Below are 27,624 nucleotides of genomic sequence, written 5' to 3'. Positions count from 1 at the left end.
ATTCTTTGCATGATGAAATTATTGCTGACCATCTAGGTCTATGGAAGTGAGGAACTTCCCTACAATAGAGATGAAAAATTGGAGGGAGATTCAACACAGTTCAGCAATGTTCGCTTTCTAGCAGTTACGGATTGACAGATTATTCGGCAAAAGTAATGGTTGGAAAATTTGTTGCTTTATCTATTTTGTTCTCTTATGGCTAGGCACTAGTAGGTACCTAGCTTTGTTTTAAGAGTGCCTCTTCTGTGCTTTTGTACTGCAAGGATTTAGTTGAGAAGTTTTTTTGCAACACTCAACACATTCTCAGATCTTTTACATAGTCAACATTCTACTGAACTACATCTCCCAGTGTATTTATAACAATTATTGTACTTTATTAACATAGCGAAGCAGTGAATTTTCTATTCTAAGTCACAGTGGAAAATGTTCCAGATGAAACCTGTGTCTGTTTGTATACTCAATTTCCCAGAGAAAATTTGTATGAGAGAAACATGGTTGAGGTGATTTATAGCATGTTTACATTTGATAATCTGTATTTGTTTGGTAGATAAGAGTACTCTCTTGAACACTGACTCCTGACAATGACAGCCAGAATATGTCTACTGAACAAATATGACCCTGTGTGAATTAATAAACATCAAATATGCCATGGGTTCATAGGTTCTGTTCAACATTTTCAATTGTAACTTCCAAATTCTTCCAAATTGTCTAGAAAGATATGTTTCTATACTGAAATCTAGTTCTCAAAAGATTTTTGTTCAACTTCATTGAAGAATCACTAGCATCTAGAAGGACAAGGGCAGCAGATAGATGGGAACACCTCCACCTAAAAGTTCACCTCCAAGTCACTCATCATCCTGACTTGGAAATATATCGCCATTCCTTCACTGTCGCTGGGTCAAAATCCTGGAACTCCCTTCCTAACAGCACTGTGGGTGTACCCCATGGGCCCCATGCAGCGGTTCAAGAAGGCAGCTCACCACCACCTTCTCAAGGGCAATTAGGGATGGGCAATAACTGCTGGCCCAGCCAACAAAGCCCACATCCATGAATGAATTTTTAAAAATTCCTAAATGCATGAATTTATGATAAATTAAACTAGCATTAGTAATTAAAAGAGCAGTTAAAAGCCCCAAACATTGAAATATTTAGGATTTAGACTTACACAGCAATGTATTGGAAAACTATAAATGCACCTCTATATAAATATCAATATTAAATGCAACAATCAATCTAAAGTTTTAAAAATATATTTACCTGCGTGTAGTAACGGAAGGAGTGGGAGTGCTCTCCCAGGCCCCACATTCAAAGAATGCAGGCCACTGTCAGATATCCAATTTGCCAGGTGGGGGAGCTAAAATTGTGTCCTGTATCTGTAATGAGCCCTTCCAGTGGCTGGTCTAGAATTGAAGTATATAGGTCTGTAATGTCCCACTTCTTAATTAAACATCCATTTAAATATCAGCTCTATCTAGTTCATGGCACCAATTCCAGAGCCCAGAGAGTTATTCAATATAAGAGGAAGGGCGCATAAATGACAGATTCCAGGGACTAAGTTTGATAGCCCCTGCCTGCTCATAATGTAGGTAACATGCCAACTTTATGCTGCCTGCCGTTTTAAATGATTCCAGCGTCCAGCCAGTGCTAACCGCATTGTTCACTGGGTGGATACTTCAGCAGGAGTCCAATATCATGGGTGGCTAGCACCACTTAAAGAATGAGCTTATTACAAATTAAATGAGCATTAGCAATTAAAAGAGTGTTAAGCCCCAAAAATTGAAACATTTAGGCTGACACAGCAATGTACTGGAAAACTATAAATGTACATCTTTAAAGGGACCACCTGTCAGAATACAATAAACAATTTAAGGTTTTTAATATGTATTTACCTACATGTAGAATCAGAAGGAGTGGGAGTGCTCTTCCAGGCCCCACATTCCCACAGTTTGGGAACCCCTGTCTTAAAGAGTAAGTGCATTGTGCTTGGAGCAGGTGCTGACAGTCATGACCTGTGAAACATTAATTAATGGCACAGCAAAGGGGAGACCAGGCTTCAAGCTTTTTAGCCACTGCACTTTGGGCCCTTGGTGGAGGTGATGGAAGGTAGGAGAGATGTGCTGCATCCACAGGGAATCAGGGACAGGATTTTTAGGTCGGCATGCGGGCGCAATTGACAGGCCCAGGAACAGATCACCCACTGCGATCGGCCCCCAACCGCGATTTCACACTGGCTGGCCAATTAATGGGAGGTTTCTGGGAGGTTTCCCAATTGGTTCACTTAAGGACTTCAATTGGACTCTGGGCGAGTGCGCTGTCCTCGACCTTCCCCACCCAAACCGAGTTGCAGGGACAGTGGGACAGATTAAATTCCACACATTGTGTGAATGCTGCACTCGTGCATGGATTGTGCACCAGGGACATCTGCATGTTGTTGGCAGATAGGCCTTGTTGCCCAGTAGCCACCTTTTGTTTTGCCATGGTGGCTCAATTGCATCTAGCACAGCAAGCATGCTGTAAAATGAAGATATCATGATTGCTTAGAGGATACCAAGCCCTGAGCTGGATGATTCACTGCCTATGGTCACACACCAGCTCGATAATGAGGGAGCGGAATCATTTTAGGTTCTGTTGTAGGGCAGAATTGACATGCAGCACCCATTATATCTCTTGTATCTCCTGTAAAGTCAAGTGGTATAGGAAGTATAGGATTGGAGCCTAATCTTTACACCCTTGTAAGCTTTTATTTACAGAGACACACATTGCACACCTCCAAACCCAATAACCACACATTTGACCTGCTCCTATATATGGGAGCAAACGTGAATCACCCACACTGAATACAATTAAACACTCAATTAATATACAACTGACAGTGCCCAAAAAGCGATGTGCACCATGGGGAAGCCTGCAACCTACGTGAAGCGACATGCTCATTCTACCTGCCTCTCTCTGGCAAGACAGAATGGAATGTAGTTAGAACAGAGAATTGTCAACTAAGCTTGCATGACCTGAGTCTGAGCTTCCACTGCAGCACTCAGATATTGGGTGGCTTCTGCTTGTGCTGCAATGGCTGTTGAGATATCAACCATCAGGCATTACGTCAAGAATGGGTCTGAATGTATGTCAATGGAGTTAATCACTACTTCCACGCTGGAAAGGATGGGTTCCAAGCTCTGAGAAAAGCCCTGTGCCAAGTTGGAGCCAGACTTCTCCCTGCTCCTTGACAGTGACTGCAATCTTTCTGGCAGGCCTGCCAACGCACCAAGCCTTTTTCTGTATGCTGCTTCATCAAGTCCTTTTCTGAGGCCTCTACAGCAGAGGTCATCTGTGACATTCAGAGACCTGGCACCTCGAATGCCCTTGTCTCCTGTCCTAACTGGAGGGCACTCATGCCTGGTGTCTCACCACATGCAGACCCTGCCTCTAGGCCACCCTCTAAAGTAGTGTCAGTATCTGAGCTGGTGACTGCAAATATGAGATTGTGTGACAGCGGGCTGGATTTAATGTAACATGTTGTGCAGGAGCCATGGTGGGCCCCACTTAATCGCGGGAGAGTCTATGTGTCAGTCTCCCGGTGATAGAAAAACCTCCCCCAATTAAGTTGGAGGACAGAAGGGGCTGACATGGGATTGCCAGTCGCCAGTAGCAGAATGTCAGTTAGGCTCATTAATGAATTAATGAATTGACACTTATTATCTTTGAGGCCACCACAATTTAGTACTGGCGCAGGGGTTCAAAGGGAGTTGCACAGCTTTCCTGTGCCTCCCGACAGCCACCCAGCAAATTCTGCCGGGTTTCCAGCGACTTCCTAGGGTGGTTCCTCGTTATCAGGCATTCTGTACCTGATCAAGAAACACGGCATCGGGAAAGGGGAGGGGGAGCACTGAAAGCCACCCTATGCTCTTGCCTCCGACCCTTCTGCTCCCAACCCCCTCCTCCAGTCCTCACCCTGCAATCCTCACACCGCACTCGCTCACCTTTGGCCTGGGGCCACTGGGCGACCCTGGGCCTCTGTTGTGTCCATTGCCGACAGCTCCCACCACTCCCGCTGGCACAGACTGCAATGAGGAGCAGCCAGCCTCTGATTGACTGGCAGCTCTCAGCAGGTGGAACTTCCACTGCTGGGGTCCTGAATCCAGTGGAAGGCCCAACGGTGCCCACTTCAGAGCCTGAAGGACACTTAGTACCGTCATGCCTCTTCCATGGAACTGGCGGGGGTTCGCCACCAGTTCTCTGACTCATGGGCAAGACCCCAATCTAAATCCAGCCCAGTGTTTCTTCTTCTTTACTGTGGCCAGGATTTTCCGTGATCGCTGGCGTAGGGCGTGTTCGATGGCGTGAGCAGACAATATGGTGAGAAGGCCAAAAATCGGTTTCACGCCTTTATGAAACCAGTTTGCAACTGTCCGCTCTGCCTGCCAATGGCATGTCGTGTTTCCCACCTTTGGACATTGGGAACCTTATTGTAATACATCAGCATATCGTTATAAGGCCAGCCTGCCGGAATCGTCCCTCCCTGCTGGATCGTTTGATCATGTCGGTGTCTTTGCATGCTGGCCTGTTTCACAACAGCACATAAAAGCCGTGCACTTGGCGGGCTGCACTTTGAGGGGAACTCAGACGTGAGTAGTTGGTATCGTTGCGGAGTGCTTGCCCAGGTTGCCTGTTGGACTTCAACATTGTGGCATGTTGGGGGGAGGGGGCATGACCAAGGGCTGCCCTGTGGTTGAGGCGACTTGGGGGTGTGGCAAGGGCTGCCCTGTGGTTGAGGCGACTTGTTGGGGAGGGGGTTTTGCGGGGGCAAGGGCTGTCCTGCAGTTGAAAGTAGTGTACAAGCACATGTGGGGTGAGGGGGTGCTGGTGGGCGAGGGAAGTGGCCTTGCATTAGGGAAACATCACATATAGTGGCCATTCCTCTGTAGCTTAGATAGTTCAGGCGCACCCACATTGATATAACTAGAGTCAAGCCTCTAGCTTCTCTGCCCACTCGGGCACCGACTGCAAAGTAATGAGTGTTTTAGTGGATTGCAGAACAGCTGGATGACTGGGCACGTTGTACAATCTCCTTGCTAAAGGTGACCATGGAGCAGTCACTGGTGGAGGCGCTCATAGCTCCTTGCAATGTCGTCATCCCGGTTTGGACCAGTCTCCCCCATGGTTCAAGCTAACAGTGCAGCCTTGCAGTGCGGGTTAGGAGAATGCCTTCGCCTGAGCTGAAAGCACAGCATGCAGTCCAGTGGGCAAAGCTGCCGCCTTGTGGCTTACAGAGAGTGAAGATGATGGAGAAGAGAGCGACTGAGGCACCTGACTGCGCAGAGGGATAAGCAGCACCCTCTAGAAGAAGGGGTGGCTGGGGGTCCAGCACACACTGCTGATGAGCCACAGCGAGCCGTCGCTGGTCGGCGCCTAGCTAGACCCAGGGTCTATAGATGCCGCCTTTCATTCCCGTAGATGACCGAGAACCAGTGTCGCCGAAGACTGCAACTGGTCGGTCACATCTGCCAGCTACTGCAGGATTTGGTGTCACAGGGACATGGAGGGCATCCACTGCCAGTGGCCAGGAAGGTAACAGCGGTACTCAATTTCCATGGCAGTGGTTCCTTTCAGGGCTCCACGGGTGACCTCTAGGGGATATCACAAGCCTCCTCCCAGAAATGCATCCATGAGGTCATGGAGGCCATTTTGCGAGGGCACACAACTTTGTGCATTTTGCCCAAGAAGAGGACAGCCAGGAAGCAAGACCGATTGGATTTGCCCAGATCTCGGGTTTCCCATAGGTGCAGGGTGTCATCAACTGCACTCACGTGGTGCTCAGATCTCTGTCGCAACGCGCGGTCAACTATATCAAATTCAAGGGTTTCCAGTCACTGAATGTGCAGATGGTGTGTGACCACCATTAACGCACCCCCACACTCTGCGCACGGTTTCCAGGGAGTGTGCACAACTCCGACATTCTCAGTCGGTCACAGGCCCCTGAAGTCTTCCAGGTTCCACAGAAGCTGCAGGGATGGCTCCTCAGGGACAAGGGCTACCTGTAGAGGACGTGGCTGATGACACCCGTGCGGCGACCTCAGACTGCAGCAGAGCAAAGGTATAATGAGGCTCATGCTGCAACTCGCAATTTGGTGGAGCAGACAATCAGGATGATGAAAATGAGGTTCCGGTGCCTGGACAGGCCTGGTGGAGCACTGCAATATAGTTAATAGAAGGTGTCATGCATCATCATCATCTGCTGCCCCCTTTACAACCTGGTGCTCCAACGGGGAGAGGAGCTGGCTGAGGAGGAGCTGGAGGTCAGGGATGAGGGTGAGGAGGTCCTCAAAGGTGGCGATGACAATGATGAGGCCATCGCACTGGCCAAATGAGGCAGATGCACTCGGAAGGCCCTCATAGCTGCTAGATTTGTGGAGGATGATGACGACATGCAGTGAGGAGACACCATAGATCCTAACATTGCATCCATGAATGTTTGATTCCAGTCTGGCTTATGGCAACTCACATACCTCTGTTATAATTCTCCTGTCATGGAGATGCAGTGAAGGTCCTAATAGTCACTTGATCACAGGAGGATGATGATGACATGCAGTGAGGACACTCCATAGATCTTCACATAGCCTCTGAGAATTTCTGACCCCTGTCTGACTGAGGACAGTTCACTTGCATCCGTGATCAGGGCCAAATCATAGAGACGCAGCCAAGAAACTTTAGAAGCATATAGAAACATAGAAACATAGAAAATAGGAACAGGAGTAGGCCATTCGGCCCTTGGAGCCTGCTCCGCCATTCATTATGATCATGGCTGATCATCCAACTCAATAGCCTGCTCCTGCTTTCTCCCCATATCCTTTGATCCCTTTCTCCCCAACAGCTTTATCTAACTCCTTCTTGAAAACATACAATGTTTTGGCCTCAACTACTTTCTGTGGTAGCGAATTCCACAGGCTCACCACTCTCTGGGTGAAGAAATTTCTCCTCATCTCAGTCCTAAATGGTCTACCCCGTATCCTCAGACTGTGACCCCACCATCGAGAACACCCTTCCTGCATCTACCCTGTATAGTTCTGTTAGAATTTTATAGGTTTCTATGAGATCTTCCCTCATTCTTCTGAACTCCAGCGAATATAATCCTAACCGATTCAATCTCGCCTTATATGTCAGTCCCACCATCCCAGGAATCAGCCTGGTAAACCTTCGCTGCACTCCCTCTATAGCAAGGACATCCTTCCTCAGATAAGGAGACCAAAACTGCGCACACTATTCCAGGTGTGGTCTCACCAAAGCCCTGTATAATTGCAGCAAGACATCCCTGCTCCTGTACTGGAATCCTCTGGCTATGAAGGCCAACATACCATTTGCCTTCTTTACCGCCTGCTACACCTGCATGCTTACCTTCAGCGACTGGTGTACGAGGACACCCAGGTCTTGTTGCACATTCCCCTCTCTCAATTTATAGCCATTCAGATAATAATCTGCCTTCCTGTTTTTGCTACTAAAGTAGATAACCTCACATTTATCCACATTATACTGCATCTGCCATGCATTTGCCCACTCACTCAGCTTATCCAAGTCACACTGAAGCATCTCTGCATCCTCCTCACAGCTCACCCTCCCACCCAGCTTTGCGTCATCTGCAAATTTGGAGATATTGCATTTAGTTCCCTCATCTAAATCTGAAAAGCTGGGGTCCCAGCACCGATCCCTGCGGTACCCCACTAGTCACTGCCTGCCATTCAGAAAAAGACCCGTTTATTCCTACTCTTTGTTTCCTGTCTGCCAACCAGTTTTCTATCCATCCCAATACACTACCCCCAATATCACGCGCTTTAATTTTACACGCCAATCTCTTATGTGGGACTTTGTCGAAAGCCTTCTGAAAGTCCAAATAACCCACACCCACTGGCTCCCCCTCATCAGCTCTACTAGTTACATCCTTGAAAAAGCATCTGATGCTTTGTCTGCCTTCAGCACCTGAGCCCTTCAGGAGCACAGTGTCACTGGTCACAGATGCTGGAGAGATGGGGGCCAGCCCCATCTTTAAGGTGCTGAGAGCACACAGAGAGAATGATGGAACTCTGTGGCACCTGCCCACGACATTCTGGCAGCAATGACGAACATCGTTGAGGTGCAGGCATTTGTAATGTGTCCAGGGAGTGTGAAGCCGGACTATCAATTTGGTCTGAAGGCCGCACAGAGCACAGGGAAGAGGCCCTGGACTGAGACACCTGCCTTTATCTTCTGCAGAAAGGTTTCACATCTGAGTGACATGAACACTGCTCATCAGAACATGGAACCATAGGCAGGGAGACATTCTTGAGAGTTTATTGACAATAGTGAACAGTATGTACAAGTGATTAATACCCGTGCCCAGGCTAGACAACTAATTCTTCTGAACTTTCCTAACCCTGCCATTACGTCTTGGTGCTCCCTGGGCATCCACAGTGGAGGTGGAGGAGGCCTGCTGACTGCTACTCCCTGTCTGTGATGACCTTGGCGGGCGTCCGCTGGTGGGCTGAGACCCGGAGGGCCCTGGCCTGCTTTCGGCATCCTGCTGTGTGGCAGTGGCTCCTTGGCCTCTGGTGCTGGAGCTGCTGAGGTCACAGGAAGGGGGGATTCAGATGGGCTGGACACTCCCAGGGTCACCTGGGTGGATGGCCCTGGGGGTACACCTGCAGGTCATCCACCCTATGGGTGTCCAAGGGCCCCCTGGCTGACTCCTTGAGGAGAAGGGGTAGCTGGAGTGAGATCGAGCTGCCCCACATCCCTCACGTACACACTGTTGGAGGCCAATTATGGTGTCAGCGATGGAATCAGCCCAGGCAGCAGTGCAGGAGCAACATCATGGCCCAAAGTCTCCATGGCGGCCACCATCTTACCAGTGTTGACCTCAGTGCATTGGCATGCCAGCACTGGCACCTCAGCCTGAAGGCGGTCGGGCTCCTCCATTGTGCCTTGGAACCTGAGGAGTAGAGCAGACATCCCTTCCTGATGTTCCCGAGCTTGCCTTTGCAGCTTCAGCAACTGAGGTTCGACCAAGTCCAGAGGCTTGACACCTGACTTGGACTCAGCAAATTTCTGGCCTCCAGCAGTCCTCTGAGTGCCGGACACCTGGGAAGTCCCTGCTGCCTCTTGCTGTGGATCAGGCAGTGCGATGTGTTCACCAGATTGTGATACTGAGGCTAATCTAGAGCTAGGCCCCAACAAGCTGTGTGTCTCTGTGCTAGTGGAGGGTGTGGGTGAGCGCTGTGATGGGACTTTAAGGAGGGTGCCTTCAGATTCCTCTTCAGAGGTTTCTTTGGGGCTTGATTGGAGGCCCTGGGTCATGGACTCCATCAGCTGTTTTCCAGATGTGCCTGCGGAAGCAAGGGGAGATAATTAGTACATGGCGGTGGCCTGTGAAACATTAAGGTTGTCCAATGGATGTGGCATTGCTGGATCCTCACTTTGTAGAGCACCACCGACCTCACCATCAGCATCAGCACAGGAACAATCCAGATTCTCGCCGACCAGCTGGATGGCTCTGTTTTCAAAGTCTGTGAAGACCTTGATTTCAGGCATTCCTGCGACCTCTCCCTTTTGTTGTGCACCAGCTTGTCCTGTATGAATAGAGATGGAGAGAGGTAAGCAGGATGCCTGCCAGACCAGATGATAAGTATGCCTGGCATGTGTGGTGCTGAGTGGCCCCCTGGACAGGACAAAGACAATGAAGGTGTGTGTGAGAGAGTGAATGGTGATGTTCCCTGAACCGGCAGTGAGTGAGGACCCTGTGGATGGATGTGTAACGGGTTTGTGAGTGTGAGTTGAGAGTGATGAGAAGAGTGACTTACCCTGGCGGAACAGAGGAGGTAATTCATCCTATTGCGGCACTGGGGTGACTGTCCTCTTTTGAAGGGCGTTGGCGCTAACCACCACTGCCACCCCCTCCCAAGCCTGGTTGGTCATGCCACTGCCCACCCTGCAGCCAGAGCAGGGGTAGAGGTCATCGCGGCAGGACTCCATGGCATCCAAAAAGCGTTCTAGTGACGTGTCATTAAACCTGGAGGCTGCAGTTTTCTTGCTTTTCGTGGACATCTTCCCTGCAGTAGTCATGGGCTGGAAGCACTGGAATGTGTGCGTGTAGCTGGACTTTAAATATGGTGCCCGGCATGATGAAGCCACGAGGTGATGGTGTGATGGGTGAATGAGCGCCCACCCGCAATGGAAACGGCATGGTTCCCAGGAATATGTAATTAATGCGGCAGGTTTAGGATGATACAGCGTGTAAAGCCATTGCGGCCGGTGGGTTAAACGTCATTTTACCCACCCGCTACTGCACTTTGTGCAAATTTGGGATGATTCTGCCCTGTCTTTCTACTCTTTGTTTCCTCCACCACCTCCTAGCCAGGTTGCCCCTCTTGGGTATCTCAAATGAGAATGGAGGGGATGGGGTGTAAGAAAGAGCATGTTTATACCATCTACACCTTGTAAATCAGATGAAAGTGTATGATGAGAAGAAAGCGGGTTGTAAGGAGGAGAGATTTAGGTATGAGTGTACTGTCATCTTCAATGGTTTCAGTTTTGGTCAATCCAGTAATGGTGACCATTGGATAAAGAAATGTAGGGGTGACTGTCTCCAACCAGTTAGCCCCTACTGACCCTGGTTGTACACTACCATGCCCTGCAAGAGAGAGGGAAGTATCACTGAGTGTGGTACAATGTATTTGGGTGATGTGGCTGTTATGGTTGAACAGCTGGCACTATGTGTGGGCTTTGCGGTGTGGGGGTGAGGTGTGGAATATGAATGCTACGAATGAGTCATGATTCATAGAGATTGTTGGTAGGTGAGTGATGGGATGCGGTGTATTGAGCAGTTTGTGATGCTAGTGGGGCAATTGGTGGGATATGGTGTTTGAAGATGCATTGTCCTTAACCACTCATGTGCAGCCATTGAACATCTTGTTCTTGAGACTGGAATCTGGCCTTGACTGCCATATCTATCTACTCACAATTCCTTCTGTTATGTTCTACTGTTGGGTCACTTTGCTTGCGAACTGGTTGCACGCTTATCTGTCGGAGGGTGAGTTGGCAACAATATACTGCAGACACAGAGACCAATATAAAATGAAGCACGTGCTGTTTATTTACACAGACAACAGAGCACTAACATGATGTGTGCTTCTCCAACCAGACCCTACTCTAAACTAACCCTTAACATTGTAGCCCGCACTACACAGCAATTGAGTCATACAGTCACGTGGTCAATGTGTTCACATTCTCTTAAAGGTGTATTGCACCTCAGGTTACCACACCTTCTTACAGTTTGTCTGGAGGGTCCTTGGCTTCCTGGGGATAGATGATATCTTTGCTCCTCCGCACCTCCAGTGCAGTATCAGAAAATCTTGGAGTCCACTCTATCCCCTGTTGTGCTAGTTCAGTGTTCCTCTTGCTCACACTCTCCTCTACAATCAGTTCCAATACCTGCTCCAGCAAGAATGTATCTCCCCTTTAAGAGGTGCAGGCCAGCTTTAATTGGTGCTAGCCGCTCACAATTTTGTGCCTGTGGCTCAGGCACTCAGCAATTAATAGCATGCTTAGCGCTACCTACACATGACAATGAGCAAGGAGTATAAAGTTTTGCAGACTGCCTGCATCAGGGTTTGTGTTAATCATGCAATCTGATGCCCACGGCCATTTGGGGTCTTATCAAATTTCATGGCCTGCATCTTCTATTTCTTATGTTCCTATGTAGTGCTATCATTAGACCCAGCTCCCACTAAAATAACAATTAAATTATTTCAGCTTCTGTAAATACATGCACAAAAATAATCTGATTTATATATTAAAAAGTTATCATCCATCATTAAAAAATATAAAATATGTAATAAAGCTAATATCGCATTTAAAGTACGGAAATTACCAGGACTTCCACTAAACATGTATGCTTGGAAAATATGCTGTGTGATGTTGGCAAACAAATAGTACATTCATATCAAGTTCCTTTGGTTGATGTTTTAAGAGAGATGCTAAACTGTCTAAAATAGACCTGTTACTGACTTCCACTAAAGTGTTGGACAGAGTAATTTGATACAAACAAGTGGTAAAAGATAATATTGCATGTTGTAATTTCCAGGCTGCATTTCTCTGAGGGGGGGCTTTTTTTTTAATAAACCTACTTTTCTTTGCTCTTTTGTAGTACATCGAGAGGTTAGAAGCAGAAAATAAATGTGTTCAAGGACAATTGGTACAATTAGTAAGTATATTAATATTACTATCATTCTAATTAATTTACCAGCATATTTAACTTCAGTCCACAGGTTTAGAAATCAAATAAATGTGTTTTAATATAACCTATTCCCTTAGTTATTGCAATTAATTCCATCTCAAATCATGTGGTTGAAAATTATTAATCCGTATTAAATCTTGCAGAATTTGTTGTCTGCTATGGATTTTACATTACTGAAGAAAACATAGTTTGAAGCGTGCTACAAGACAGCAATGCTTCTTTGAATTGATAAGTTGTCGATAAAGTCAAGCTGTGCTCGTGGGTTATTTCTTCCCTTTCCCGCTTAACTCAGCTCCTCTGAAGGAGCTGCTTCCTGCTGTAATGTTGGTCACAGATGCCAGTAGCTGTCAAATAAGCGGCTCATTTAAGACAAGACTAATCCTGCAATCTAGGGGATAATTCAGCAAAGGTATGTTTTAAAGGCCAATCGAAAAAGACCAAATGGTCTTCTCTTATTCCTAAAATACCTTCCAATTCTTTATGAGCTGTGATTTGCTGAGTTAGACCACACTTGGGAGTACTTTGCACATTTTTGCTTTCCAGTTTATTAAAAAAACATAGAGGCATTGGAGAAGTTGCAAAAACAATTCACAAGGATGATACCAGAACTGAGAGCTTATAGCTTGCAGGAAACTCTAAACAGGTTGGGGCTCCTTTCTCTAGAAAAGAAAAGGCTGACCTGATAGTGGTCATTAAAATAAAGAAAGGTTTGATAGAGTAGAGGTAAAAAAAATGCTTCCTCTTGTGGGCAAGAATCCAAAACTAGAAGACATAAATGAAGACACTCACTAATAAATCCAATAGGGAATTTAGGAGAAAGTTCTTTACCCAAAAAATGTGGAAGTCACTGCCACTGGGAGTAGTTGAGGTGAATAGCATCAATGCACTTAAGGGGAAGCTAGATAAGCATATGAGAAAGAAAAAGGAATAGGAGGATACACTAATAGGATGAAATGAGGAAGAGTGGAAGGAGGCTTATGTGGAGCATAAATGACAGCCTAGATCATATGGACCATATGGTTTGTTTCTGTCCTGTGGGCTCGATGTAACTCGATGAGGTCCTGAGACCCTTCCGCCTGCTGCCATTTAACCATACAAGAACTAGGATGGCATTGAGAAGATGGACAATAGCGATTTAGTTTGGATATCACTGTTTCGGTGTACCAATGTTACATGCTGCCGGAATAGCATCTGGTTTAGGACACTAACAAATTTAGGTCCCATATTTGTTTTACACATTGGGAAGTTATTTTACAATGATTCTCTTTTTCTCTGGCATGACAGTGTTAAGCTTTGAACAATGATTTCCCTTCATGCCTTCTAGTAGATTTGAATAGCTTAACATTCTTTCCAATATTTGCAAGTATGTTGAAAACTTTAAGGAGAGTAAGAATAAAGTGTACTGATCAGCCCCAGCTGAGTTGGTGGCAATAATGATACAGAAGTATGGATTCAGGACTCGCTACAGTAGAACTTAACCTAACCCACTGACATGTTCAGATGCCACCCACTTTAGACACCACCCAATCTTACTGTCCATTGGCCTCAACAGAAAGTAAGATTGGATGCTGAATAAAATTCATGCCGATCTGATCGATCAGATTCCTACCAGGTTTTTTTTTGTAAAAATATACTTTATTCATAAAATATCTTCAATCACATTCCAAACCATTTCAAAAACACCATTACAAGGGTACAATCCAGGTTAAACTTTTACAAAATGTATCACCAGGTGCATCAGTACAAACAATATTACAATCATTTACAGCCTTTCATTTTGAGCTGTACAGCCCGAGGGGCTCTAAACAGTTCCCAGTCTCTCGGTGCGCTGTGGCAGAAAGGTCTTAGACAGCGACCCTTCCCCATTGCGCCTTTGCGGCAGCTGCCCCAAGCTTTAGTGCGTCCCTCAGCACGTAGTCCTGGACTTTGGATTGTGCCAGTCCGCAACAATCATCAGATTCCTACCAGGTGGCCTAGGTCAAAATTACCCATTTCCAAGTAGCACTGAGAGAGCATCAAATTGTTGGAGATACCATCTGTGATGACTACCTCTTTAAGATCAGTTCAACTGAGTAGGGGGTCATGTGATTTGTTCAACCAATGTGTAGCTAGCACAGGGGAATAAATCCTAGGGCGGGGTTTCCTAGGAAAAAGTTGGCTGTATGAGGGGCTGGCTGGATGCAAGTAGCCACTAAAGCTCTTGTGTAAATGAAGTTCTTTTTATTTGACTAAGGAGCCTCCCAGAGCATGTTTCTACACCGTCCTGCGGCTAAGATGTTAACCTAGGCCCTGTCTGTATGTTCAGTTGTTATGGCACTTTTTAAAGAAGGTCAGAGAATTCTACCAGCAGCCTAGTGAACACCATCAATCGGCATCACCAAAAACCACATTAACTAATCATTCTCATTGTTGTTTGTGGGACTTTACTGTGCACAAAACAGTTGATATGTTCGCTCACATAACATCTGTCATTTCAGGGTAATAAATTGTTGAAATCATGGATTGGAGAATCAGTACTACATTGCTTATTTACCTTATTGTGTGACTTTGTATTTTAACTTGAATCAAGAAACAGAAGCACAAAAGAATTGTGAAGAATCTACAGATTCGGCTAGCTCAAGTCAAGCAAGATGCTGCAATCAGTGTGATGGAAGCAAGAGAGAGAATTCAGACATTGGAGAAAGAAAATCAATTCGCCAGGGGTCTGTATGATAATTATTATGAAGCAGTACTGTTGCATGTTGGTACATTTACTGTTCAATGAAACACAACCACAGAGCTCCCTGTCCAGTGTGTAGTGCTGGAATTCAGCTTGATAGTAATTGTATTACTTAACTTCCATTGGTAATAGTCATGTTCCATACTGTTGTCTGGATTTATGGCAAGAGTGTGCCAGAAGAGCTGTAGACATTTGATCCCATGTGGCAACTCAACAGGAGTTTCGTGTGCCTTTGTATAGCCAGAAGATGGCAGCACTGTACCGAGTAGCGTTGCATCCTTGATCGATCTTTCAGTTCTGAAATCTTGAGGTTTATTTTCCTCACTTAGTGTTCACAAAGAAAAAGCAGTGGGTTTCCCCTGCTTTATACTCACACTGACAAACGGAAATATATGTATCTCTTTATAATTAAGAATATAGAAAGAGAGCAGGGCTAATTTTAATTTCCATTATATCAGATATGCTAGTTAGTGGGGCAAAAAGAAATAAGTTCACCAGACCACCGCTGTGTTTGTGGTTCATGTGTCTCAGTTCAAAAACAAATTCAGATTCATAATAATGTTCAAATGATAGTGATATCGGTCTGTAGTTTCCGCACTCCCCAGTGTTGGATTTGGGGATATACCAAAGATGCGCTGGGGAATCCCTCTGGCAAGTTCTCAGGCAGGGGTTTGCGTAGCAATTGCCCAAAAGTGCTAACTTCCTCTGGACAATTATGCTGCACTGGGAACCATCCAAAAATGCGATTTAAATCGCAAAATTTGGATGGCTCCGTCAGGGTTTTACCAATAGTCACCCAGAAAAAGTTAGAAGAATTAAAACCTCTTATAACTTCTGGGTAAAGACCCAGACCGATCCCACGGGTCTCCACCCCATCACCCTCGACCTCCGACAATCCCACCTCACCCCCCCCACCAACATTGGATTCCCACCCCCAGCCTCGGACCCTCCCCGACCTCGGATGCCCCCTCCGGACAACCCTACACCCCTGACCTCAGAGTGCCCCTGACCTCCAGACCCCCCGATCTCTTGATTCACCCCCGCTGACCTCTGGACCTCCCCCCACCCCCTCTGACCTCCAGACACCCCCCAACCTCTGGACCTCTCCCACAACTCCCCCCGACCTCCCCACCCCCTGACCTCTGGACATCTCCAACCACCCCCCCTCCCAATGACCTTCAGACACCCCCAACCACCCCCTCCCTCGGACACCCCCAACCATCCCCCTCCCTCAGACACCCCCTCCACCGAACACCCCCAGCCCCCACCCCTCTGAGCACCCCAAACCCCCAAATCCTATCTACTTACCTTAGACACGCACCTTCTCCCTGGCCTGTTGGTTTCCCTGGCCCTTTAAACTTTCCTGCTTTACAGCAGCAATTGCGTGGCCTCCTTGAATACGCTGGATCTAAACTTCGCTGGGGCCTGTGAGGAGTCTTTTGCTGCATGCCCCAAGCAGCTCCGACGAACAGAACTGGCCACGCAATTTTCAAGGCCAGGCAAGTAAGTATTTATTTCTTCTAACTTCTGCGGGCCAGCACTTTCCGACGCTAGTCGGAGGTTACGGCCCATCACTTCATTGTGCAACTTATTTACCAATATTATGTTAAAGAATTTTCGTGCCCAAAAGAGTTGGGGCTGAATTTTGCTCTTGACGGGAGGGCGGGTCTGACCGACTCGGCAGCGGGCGGGCAGCTGATCCCTGCCGGAGAAGCAGGCCCCGCCGCCATTTTACTATGCGCTCCCTGTGCAAGCCGGGAGGGATTCCCCAACTGCGAGAGCGCGTGAAAGAGAGCACATCTCCCTGAGGCTAAGTGCTGCCTCAGGGAGATCGCTGAAAGGCTGTGAAAGTTGAAAAATAGAAAAATAAAAAAATCATTAACATGTCCCCCTCATGCGAAAATGTCACACGAGATGGGACATGTTAAGAAAGTACACAAAAACTTTATTAAACTTTTTAAAATCTGAAATCAAACCTCATCCCACAACTGGATGAGGTTTGTTAAAAAATCACTCACCCGCCTGCTCGATGGGCCCGTGCGCTGAGCCGAAGTTTGCACGGGCCCCTCAAAATCATCGTCAATTGCTAACTTAATGGCCTTAACAAGGCCTTTAATTAATGGCGGGTGAGCATCCCGCTGCTGAGCACGCCCACCGACCTAAACATCGTGATGCCGCACGCTGACATCGGGACGCTCACGCGACGTCAGCGCGCGACATTTTAAGCGCTGACGTGCGGGCTCCGCCACCCGCACATCAGCCAGAAAATTCAGCCCTTGGAGTTGCACAGGGTTAGGTGGCACTGAGCTGCATATAGAAATAAGTTTGGAGGCCTAATAAAATGATTCAGTGGATAATCACAAAACCATTTCTGATGCTGTTTTTCTGCATTTATTTTGTTTTGTTTTCTCTGCTGCGTTGAGGCTCTCATAAACCTTAGTGACTGTTATTCTGAGGTTTCTTTGTTTCCCAATAACCACGGTTAGTGTTGCCAGTAGGTTATTTCTATAATCAATCTAGACATAGAGTTGATGACTGTTGTTCTCCTTCTTGAGGCATTCTTCAGGCGAGTTGGGACTTCTGCTCACTTCTCCAACACTAACAGAATCCTATTGCAGTTTCTTGGGTAAGAGTTATTTTATGCGCAAAACAGACTCCCAGCAGGATTCCTACTGGCAGGAGAGAGCCTATGGATGTGAGGGCACAAAATCCTGTTAGCAACAGTCCTGTTGCAGTCCTATGAGATCTGGCAGTACCATTAAAGGAGGCTGGGCCTCCTGGCCAGCCAGGTTCTCACTCTGTGCAGGGTTAAAGAATGGGAGGACCGAAGACAGATGCAAGGTAAAAGCATCATGGCAGCTAAAAGGAAAGTGGACATAGACCTCCTTCATGTATTGCAGGTCATCATACAGCAGTTATACATTAATAGGGTTGAAGTTCATGATGTGTGGCAACAAGTGAAGGATCCCAAAATAATACCCTGGACTTGAGGAAAACCCGCAGTCTATGCAGGTCCTAGAGCCCCATCCCCGCTGTTTTCAGCTCTCCTTGGGAAAAGAGATGAATGTGTTTGCTTTAACACCTGCCACCTTCTTTAATCCAATCACTGATCGATGTTACTAATTTCCCAAGAAGGAGCTAAAGGCAAAGTTCAGAGCTGCAGTGACTTTTACTGGAACGTATTGATACCTGTGGCAGAGGCTCCAGGCTTCTTGTAAATGGTAACACAACAATAGGCATGATTTTCATGTGAGCTTCTGAGCCCGGCTGTCAGGCTCAAATGGGGAAACAGTCACTCACTGTGATTTTCCCCGACTTGGCCAATTAGTGACCAGAGGGTGGACTTGCCATCCAATTAAGGATGGCAGGTGGGGTGCCAATAGGAGGCCTCTGGAAGCAGCAGCAGGATGGGCATGGCAGGTAAATGAGAGAGAGACACCCTAAAATGGAGGTGCCTCTCTCCAACTTTTTAAAATTTGAAGTATAAAAAAGTCTTTGCAGCCAGGCCACCAGTGTTGGGGGAGGGAGAGGGGTGGGCACCTCTCTACAAGATGGTCTGTGGCTGCTGCGGAACCCATACAGGCAAGGAGAGCCTCTAAGCCTCCAGGCAGCTAACCTGTCCTGTGGCACCATCGTGTACTGGAACCATCAGAAAATCCCAGTCAGCCTACTTCAATAGGCCTCAATAAGTACAAGTAAGTTGTCCTGACCCTATACAGTCTGTTGGGAGGGTAATACTTCCTGCATGCACACCTCCTTTCACCTGGCCTCCCTGCAGTTGCAAACTCCTGCTCCAGCTCTATTTGTGCTTTAATTGTAGCTGCTGTTTCTATTTCTCTGGCCCGAATGGAAATGTCAGAAGGATCCTTATGTTGCCAGAAGTATCTTAAGATTTCAGAAGGTTATACAGGCACTACAAATACTTTAAACTCATCCCCAAGTAGCCAAACATTGTCAGCAAACCATCTCCAAATAATTGCAACTTTTAAACTTAGAGCAGATCCTCAGATACTGAAGCAGTCCATATCCAAATGCTGCAAGACCTGAACAATATCCAGGTTTGGGCTGACAAGTGGCAAGTAACATTCCTACCATACAAGTGCCAGGCAATGACCATCTTCAACAAGAGAGAATCTAACCATCACCCTTTGACGTTCAATGCCATTATCATTACTGAATCCCCCACTATCAACATCCTGGAGGTTACCATTGACCAGAAACTGAACTGGACTAGCCATATAAATACTGTGGCTACAAGAGCAGGTCAGAGGATAGGAATCCTGTGATGAGTAACTCACCTCCTGACACCCCAAAGCCTGTCCACTATCTACAAGGCACAAGTCAGGAGTGTGATGGAATACTCTCCACTTGCCTAGATGAGTACAGCTCCCACAACACTCAAAAAGCTTGACACCATCGAAGACAAAGCAGCCTGCTTGATTGGCACCACATCCACAAGCATTTACTCCCTCCACCACTGACGCACAGTGGCAGCAGTGTGTACCATCTACAAGATGCAGAAGTGTGAGGTCATGCACTCTGGTAGGAAGAATAGAGGCATAGACTATTTTCTAAATGGGGAGAGAATTCAGAAATCTGGAGTGCAAAAGGATTTGGGAGTCCTAGTCCAGGATTCTCTTAAGGTTAACTTGCAGGTTGAGTCGGTGGTTAGGAAGGCAAATGCAGCATTGGCATTTATTTCGAGAGGACTGGAATATAAAAGCAGGGATGTGCTGCTGAGGCTTTATAAGGCTCTGGTCAGACCACATTCAGAATATTGTGAGCAATTTTGGGCCCTGTATCTCAGGAAGGATGTGCTGGCCCTGGAGAGGGTCCAGAGGAGGTTCACGAGAATGATCCCAGGAATGAAAGGCTTAACATATGAGGAACGTTTGAGGACTCTGGGTCTATACTCGATGGAGTTTAGAAGGATGAGGGGGGATCTGATTGAAACTTACAGAATACTGAAAGGCCTGGATAGAGTGGACGTGGGGAAGATGTTTCCATCAGTAGGAGAGACTAGGACCCCAGGGCACAGCCTCAGAGTAAAGGGAAGACCTTTTAGAACAGAGATGAGGAGAAACTTCTTTAGCCAGAGAGTGGTGAATCTATGGAAGTCATTGCCACAGAAGGCTGTGGAGGCCAGGTCATTGAGTGTATTTAAGACCGAAATAGATAGGTTGTTGATTGGTAAGGGGATCAAAGATTACAGGGAGAAGGTGGGAGAATGGGGTTGAGAAACTTACCAGCCATGATTGAATGGCGGAGCAGACGTGATGGGCCGAATGGCCTAATTTCTGCTCCTATGTCTTATGGTCTTATGCACTGCTGAAACTCACCAAGGCTCCTTAGGCAGCACCTTCCAAACCCATGACTGCTACCATCTAGGAGGACAAGGGCAGCAGATAGATGGGAACACCACCACCTGGAAGTTTCCCTCCAAGTCACCCACCAACCTGACTTGGAAATATATTATCATTCCTTCACGGTCGCTGGGTCAAAATCCCAGAACTCCCTTCCTAACAGCACTGTGGGTGTACCTACACCACATGGACTGCAGCGGTTCAAAGAGGCAGCTCACCACCACCTTCTCAAGGGTAACTAGGGATGGGCAATAAGTGCTGGCCCAGCCAGCGAAGCCCACATCCCAGGAATGAATAAAAAAAGATGGATATTCATTTAAATATACTGACTACTTGATGACCTTTACCACCCATGATTTGTGAGCAGTTTGAGGAAGTAGTAGTGGTAATACTGATTGGCACTGGGGATTTTGGATAATGTTGGTTGACTCCTGTTTGACTATTTTAGTTCAGGCCCCGCTTGTTTCTGACGGGCAGTGTTGGCTGCCTAAATTTAGATCTGCCCAAAAATTGTGGCCAGCTTCCAGCAGCAAGTCATATTTATTTTCCTTTTTTGATTTGTTCATGGGATCTGGGCATTACTGGCTAGGCCAGCATTTATTACCCATCCCTAATTGCCCTTGTTCAGAGGGCACTTTTAAGAGTCGACCACATTGCTGTGGGCCTGGAGTCCCATGTAGGCCAGACCAGGTAAGGATGGCAGATTTCCTTCCCTAAAGGGCATTAGTGAACCAGGTGGGTTTTTACAACAATCGACAATGGTTTCATGGTCATTATTATACTTTTAATTCCAGATATTTATTGAATTCAAGTCCCACCATCTGCCATGACAGGATTCAAACCTGGGTCCCCAGAGCATTACCCTGGATCTCTGGCACACTAGTCCAGTGACAATACCACTACACCACCGCCTCCCTTGACACAGTTGGAAATCATCTCCCCAATTTTTAATAGTGTGCAGTTAGTTAAGCATTCTGATTTTTATAATTAAATTTTGCATTTGTTCCCAGAAAAAAAACAAAGTCTAAAATTAGGGTTGAGCCTAACATCAACATGAACATTATGGTAGTTCAGGTGCAGCACACACAGCTGCTTTTCCTGTTTGGCACAGGGAACACATCATGTTTTCTCCATACTATTGGGTAAGTGAAGATATATTTAAAGTGCACTTTCATCCACAGATAGTTGAATGCAATTCCATAGGGTGTAGATATTGATGACGCAGTGTTCTATGTTAACTCTTCGTAGCCTTATACTCTTCAACGGTAGTTGTAAATGTTTATTAAGAATTTTAATTCATTCCTTCAAGATTGCTTTTGTTCATTAAACCTGAAATTCGATTGCAAAGGTTTTTTATTTGGACCCAAAAATGCATGGATTTGTGCGCAATGGATTTCATGTGTTTTTTAACTGGAATTTAGGGGAAAATAAAGAGTAAATTCAATGATCCTATGTTCGCAGTGGAGAACTGGACTTAAAAGGAACATGGTTTGAAGAAAAAAAACCGCATACTACCATGTCGATTTTCCGACTCGTGGTCCCTTTGAATATGGATTTCCAATGGGAACATGGGATTGGCGAATTTCAGAATCACAGAATCACAGTGCACAAGAGGCCCTTCGGCCCATCGAGTCTGCACCAACACGTGAGAATTTGTCAAAATAACCCAAGATTGAAAGCCTAATTAATTATTTTTTAAATCAAAACTTCAAGAGTGAATGAAACAAACAAAGAATTAAAACAATTACAAACTGGAAAAATCATGAAATCAATATCCTAAAATAAATCATCAAATTAAACTGCAACCAGACTTCTGCATAACCACTCACACAACAAAAATACTCATTAACACATTAAAGCAGCAGGTTGTGTTCACATCCTCTTTGAATATCAAAAGCCGTGTTCATTTAAGCCATATTTGATTGAACCTTCCAGAAATGACAGTGTATTTCACAGAGTGCCCATTGTGATTTGGAATTTCCAAACAGGCAGTAACAAGATGCCTTCTGGAGTAAGTTTGTATCCATAGTGCTTCTGTTTGGTCTGCACCTGTCCACAGGAGGGCTTATTTACACAAGGACTAAGTGCAGTCAATACTATTTAAAAGCAGCAGATGCAATGCCTTGCAGAGTGTCTGAAACAGTTCCACAGCTTTGTGCATGACTGAGCTGGTAAATGCATCCCGTGATTAACTGTCTCTGTGTATGCTGTTTTGTGGTCTGTTGATTCTTTCCTTTGTTTCTAATTTAAAACCAGCACTGGCTTCGGTCATGGAAACCGCTACTATAAATGGCTTTTTGCCAGGTCATGAACTCTGATTTGATTACGGGGCATTATTGGTCACAATGTTTTTCAACAACAGCTATATGAATGAAGGCAGAGGCTATTTTATTTTAAATTTAAGATAACGAAGGACAGTAAACATAAGAAATAGGAGCAGGAGTACACCATTCGGCCCCTTAAACCTGCTTTGCCAGTCAATAAGATCATGGCTGATGTGGTCTTAACTCCACTTTTCTGCCTGCCTCCCATAATCCTTGACTTCCTTGTCAGTCAAAAATCTGTCTAACTCAGCCTTGAATATATTCAATGACCCAGCCTCCACTGCTCACTGAAAGAGCGAATTCCAAACACTAATGACCCTCAGAGAGAAGAAATTCCTCCTCATCTCTTCATTAAGTAGGTGACATGAAACTGTGCCCCCTAGTTCTAGATTCCTCCACAATAGGAAACATCCTCTCAGCATCTACTCTGTCAAGCCCCCTCAGAATCTTAACTGTTTCAATGAGATCACTTCTCATTCTCCCAAACTCCAATGAGTATAGGCCCAACCTGCTTAACCTTTTCTCATAAGACAACCCCTTCATTCCAGGAATCAGCCCAGTGAATCTTCAATGAACTGTCTGCAATGCAAGTATGTCCCTGAGACAACTCACAAAATGCCAAATCAACACTCTATAAAACGAAGGCTTTAGCTTGGGTAATCCTTAACATCATCTTCCCCTGTCCCCTCCCCCAACCTCTGAGTTTCACTGTTTTTCCTTAAATTTTGCTTTTTTAACATTTTCGTTGAACTTTTAGTAAATGATGAGTAATGAGGCATGACTCCCAATTTCTGGTTGGACCACCTATGTAAATTATAGTCCACTTTGTATTTGACCCATGATTTCACGGCTAGTTAGAATTTTCCTTTGGTTAATTGAATGATTGAGTGCCTTGACATTTGGGCCAGATTTTCACTACTGAGGCTGGTAGCTCAACTTGGTAAATTTCCCGACTTCACAGACCCGCCTCGATAGAAAGGGCTCCATTAAATGCAATTTTCGCTTGAGGAAGGCAGTGGTGTGATTGAGTTGGGCCTGCTGCTTCTGGAGGTAGTCAAGAGGCAGCCATGAAGGCAAGCAAATGCTAATATGGGCTGGTTTGAAGGCCAGCCTTGGTTCTCTGAGACCTCACCCAGTCTTATAAAAGGCTGTTAAGCCCTCTAGCTCTCACCCCTCCCAATCCAAACCCATGTCTTCCCCTTGCCACCTCACAATCCCATGTCCACCCTACAATCCCATGCCACCTTTAAAGCCACTCACCCAGTATCCACTATGGGCAGACTTCAGGGACAATGTTGAGATGAAAAAGAAATTAAACTTCTAACATTCTAATAGAGCTCTCACTTATACACATTTGATATAGAGAAAGCCTCATGAAACCCATTCTAAGATAGTCAATCTGTTATAAAAAACAAACATCTAATCAGTAGCACATCAAAGACTGATAATCCTTTAATAGACCCTTAAAACTGCCAATTGAAATGTGAATTCAACCCCCTGCTGAGATAGGTGGTTTTGAACTTTTAGAGACTCAGTCAAACATTCATAATGGGTTCAGCTATGATAACAGCCCTTGGAAAATATCAACAGTGAAGTCTATTGAAGTTGCAAGAACAGATGGCAATGGTTTTTTTCTAAGCTACACCAGATGGCCTTTAAATCAATGCACTCAAGCAGTGTGGTTTCTTTTACTCTGTCTGACAGCTGCGGCCTAGTTTTTTTTCATATTTAATGGACTAGGGATTTAACTAATTTCAGATTATGGTACTTAACTGATCTTCTCCACCCTTCAAAAATGTTTATATTTCCTCCATAAATTTGTGCCTCCTATACTGTGGCATAAGGCCCTTGGAACAGAGAAAATGGGGTCCATTTAAACTCAGTACTATTTTCAAATGGCCCTGCAAATTTGTTTTTCACATCTGTGCGATTCATGTCCCTCTCCATTTTCCCTACTGGTGATAATTGTATCGACTGAAAATGGGGGCAGGACTTCTGCATCCAAGTCGCACCCATCATTTTTAAAGGAGTCCTGAGTCATCCCAACATCGTGAAAATCTGTTCTGTTGAAGAGTCATATGGACTCGAAACGTTAACTGTGTTCCTCTCTGCAGATGCTGTCAGACCTGCTGAGTTTTTCCAGATATTTTTATTTTTGTTTTTGTTTTGGATTTCCAGCATCCGCAGTTTTTTGCTTTTATATTATCGTGAAAATCTGGCCCTTAGTGAGGCAATTTTGATATATGCTGTATGGAGTGGGGGATACGAGGGTGGGGGGTGCAAGGGTGGCAGCAATGGGTTAATATGTTGTGTATGAGTGGTTTTTGGTTTGGATGAGTTTGATGTGTACTTTTCTTGAACATTAAACCCATAGTACTGAGGAGCTGCCATAAAGATAAAAGAAATAGGAGCACAAGTAGACCACATGGCCTGTCGAGTCTGCCCCACCAGTCAATACAATCCTGCTTGATCTTGGGTTTGATTTCCACTTTCCTGCCCACTTCCTATATCCCTTGATTCCCTAATTCCAAAAATCTGCCTATCCCAGCTTTAAATCCATTCAACAATGGGGCATCCACAACCCTCTGGGTTCGAGAATTCCAAAGATTTACAACCCTTTGAGTGAAGTAATTTATCTTCATCTCAGCCCTAAATTATTGGCCCCTTATCGTGAGGTTGTACGCCAGTGTTTTAGACTCCCCGAACAGCAGAAACAATCTCTCGGCATCCACCCCATCAAGCCCCTTCAGAATATTGTATGTTTAAATGAGATCGCCTCTCATTCTTCTAAACTCCAGAGAATTTTGGCCCAATTGTCCGGGTTATTCTAATTTCACTTGTTCTCCTGTGCCCATCAGGGTTTGTGCCTGGTCCCACCATAATGTCTACATGCGGGTCATGTGCTGAGTATTCATTCTTCAGCACTGTGTCTGAAATAGATTCTAGAACCACACACCAAAACCACCTTCTTCTTCCCCCTTTCTCGGGGTCTTGTTTGTGTCCCTTGGAGTGAATTCCTATTGACTACCAGATAGTAGAGAAGCTGGCCAGCAGTCAGTCCTGCACTTTAAGCTGAATTTTCATCTTCGAGTCGGGTAGTGGGAGTTGGGAAAATTCCCGGCTTTGCACACCTGCTTCGGGAGAAAGTAGCTCTGGGGGTGCGATCCTCATTGGTAGGAGGTGGGTGTGGGCTGAAGTCAGGCCAGCTGACCCTGGAAACAGGAGGCAGAGATGGAACAGGTTTAGGTGGCAGGTGATTTATGACTCAAGCCCTATATAAAGGACTAGCTGGAAGTCATTCAGTGACAGGAAGGAAGCTGTGAGGGGGTCCTCAGGTCGCATGGGAGGAGACTTCATTGCATTGTCATGGGAGTGTAAGTTTCCAATGTTGGCCAACTGGCTATTTTTGCTGTAAGAGCTGGCCCATTAAGAGCCTTCCATAGGACACTTCAGATGCTGAAGTCTGCCTTTTGCAAATGTGTAAGGAGTGTCCATACAGCTGACATTCACTGTTTGCAAAGATCCACCACACCCAGCCATGCAGAAACCAGTGTATTTGCAGCTACAGCAGGTCACAACACAACTGAAATGAGCATGACACCTCAGGGGCTGGTATCAGGACCAGACATGCAGACCCTTCATGTCCAGCCACATGCCATTTCACCTGTCACATTTTCGACTGTGGGAACCTTATGCGGCACAGTGCTTGGATCAGCAGCAGCAGCTGTGCGGATACCTGGTGGAGTTATTCGAGGCAATGCGCACTTGTGCACTGTGAGTGGAGAAGTCCATGGCGTTGATGAGCTCAACCTTGTATCAGGTGCTCAATCACATTAGCTCCACCATGAGAGTCTGGCCAATCTCATGGGGAGTCACATGCAGCATCACTCACAGCAGATATAAGAGCAGCGTGAATTCCTGAAAAGAGAACAAGGCTCACTCAGTAGCCTGGAGCATTCCATTCAGAGTATGAGCACTGTCCTCCATGGAATACATGAGGAGCTGCGTATCCATAACAGAACATTCTCGCAAAACAGATGCTGGAATGGATGACTGCTGCACCCCAGCAGCCCACCTCATCTAACCATCCAGAAAGCCAACCCAGGATTGAAGAGTTTGCAGAGGAGGATGATGACAATGTTAGAAATGCAGATCCCTTTAAGAATAAACTAGGACAAGCTTCAGAGTGAATTGAGAGCAGGTGATGCTCATTAAAGCCTACAATTAAGAGCTGGGCTTTTCCTCAGTAGCTGGATTTGCTTCTGGGCAGAGAAAAGATCCAGAAGGGTGCAGTGGAAATTGCATTTTTTGTACTGAACTACAGTGTAACAATAAAACAGTTGTGATTCACCAAATATCTTTTATTGCTTGATTTGGTAAATGGATATCTATCTATTAAACAGATGAGAGTGCTGAGAACAGTTCTGCACCCTCATCTTCAGTGGCTTCCCTGGCTCCTCTGCCAGAGCCCTCAACTATGGTACATGTTCCAGTGACCATGGTTGCCCTTGCAGAATTGCTGTTCCCCAAAGTGTGTCTGCAACAGGTACCTGCACAAAGAGGCTGACCACAACACTTCCAATTTTTATCACATGCCTGACTGGGAATCTCTCCAGCTCTTACTGCCTACCATTGATGTATGTTGGAAGGATTTATAAGTTGATACTCAGCCTTTTCGGCTGAGTTATGAACACACCTTCCTTGGCCATCAAGTGCTAGAGTAGGATTTCAACCCAGAGTTTATGGCTCAGAGGCAGGGATGCTCTCACTGTGCCACAAGACATCCAACATGATGCTCCTCAATGCCTTACAGATAGAGAGGTGAGCAGACAGCCTCCACTTCCTCTGAGGCAATACCGGGGGCAGCACAAAGGAGTGTTCAAGCTAGAAAGGAGCCACACCATTTCAATCACTGCTGGGTTCACGTGGTGTTATAGTTCATATTGTTAAATGTGCCTT

General features: G+C 45.9%; 1 protein-coding gene across 4 annotated transcripts in view; it reads left to right on the top strand.

The window, feature by feature from the left end:
- The window catches only part of LOC144697163 (coiled-coil domain-containing protein 192-like), a 123,033-nt gene that overhangs the window by 82,609 nt on the left and 12,800 nt on the right, over nucleotides 1-27,624 (top strand). Inside the window, exons 5-6 of one of the 4 annotated variants that reach the window (XM_078569020.1) lie at nucleotides 12,170-12,226; nucleotides 14,829-14,961. In XM_078569020.1, coding sequence (XP_078425146.1) covers nucleotides 12,170-12,226; nucleotides 14,829-14,961 — 190 coding nt within the window. The remainder of the gene's footprint in view (nucleotides 1-12,169; nucleotides 12,227-14,828; nucleotides 14,962-27,624) is intronic. The other 3 variants (XM_078569027.1, XM_078569045.1, XM_078569036.1) reach the window with 3 other exon arrangements.

Source organism: Cetorhinus maximus, chromosome 2 (assembly GCF_964194155.1).
Source record: "Cetorhinus maximus chromosome 2, sCetMax3.hap1.1, whole genome shotgun sequence".
Lineage (NCBI taxonomy): Eukaryota > Metazoa > Chordata > Chondrichthyes > Lamniformes > Cetorhinidae > Cetorhinus > Cetorhinus maximus.
This window is presented reverse-complemented; position numbering and strand designations above follow the sequence as displayed.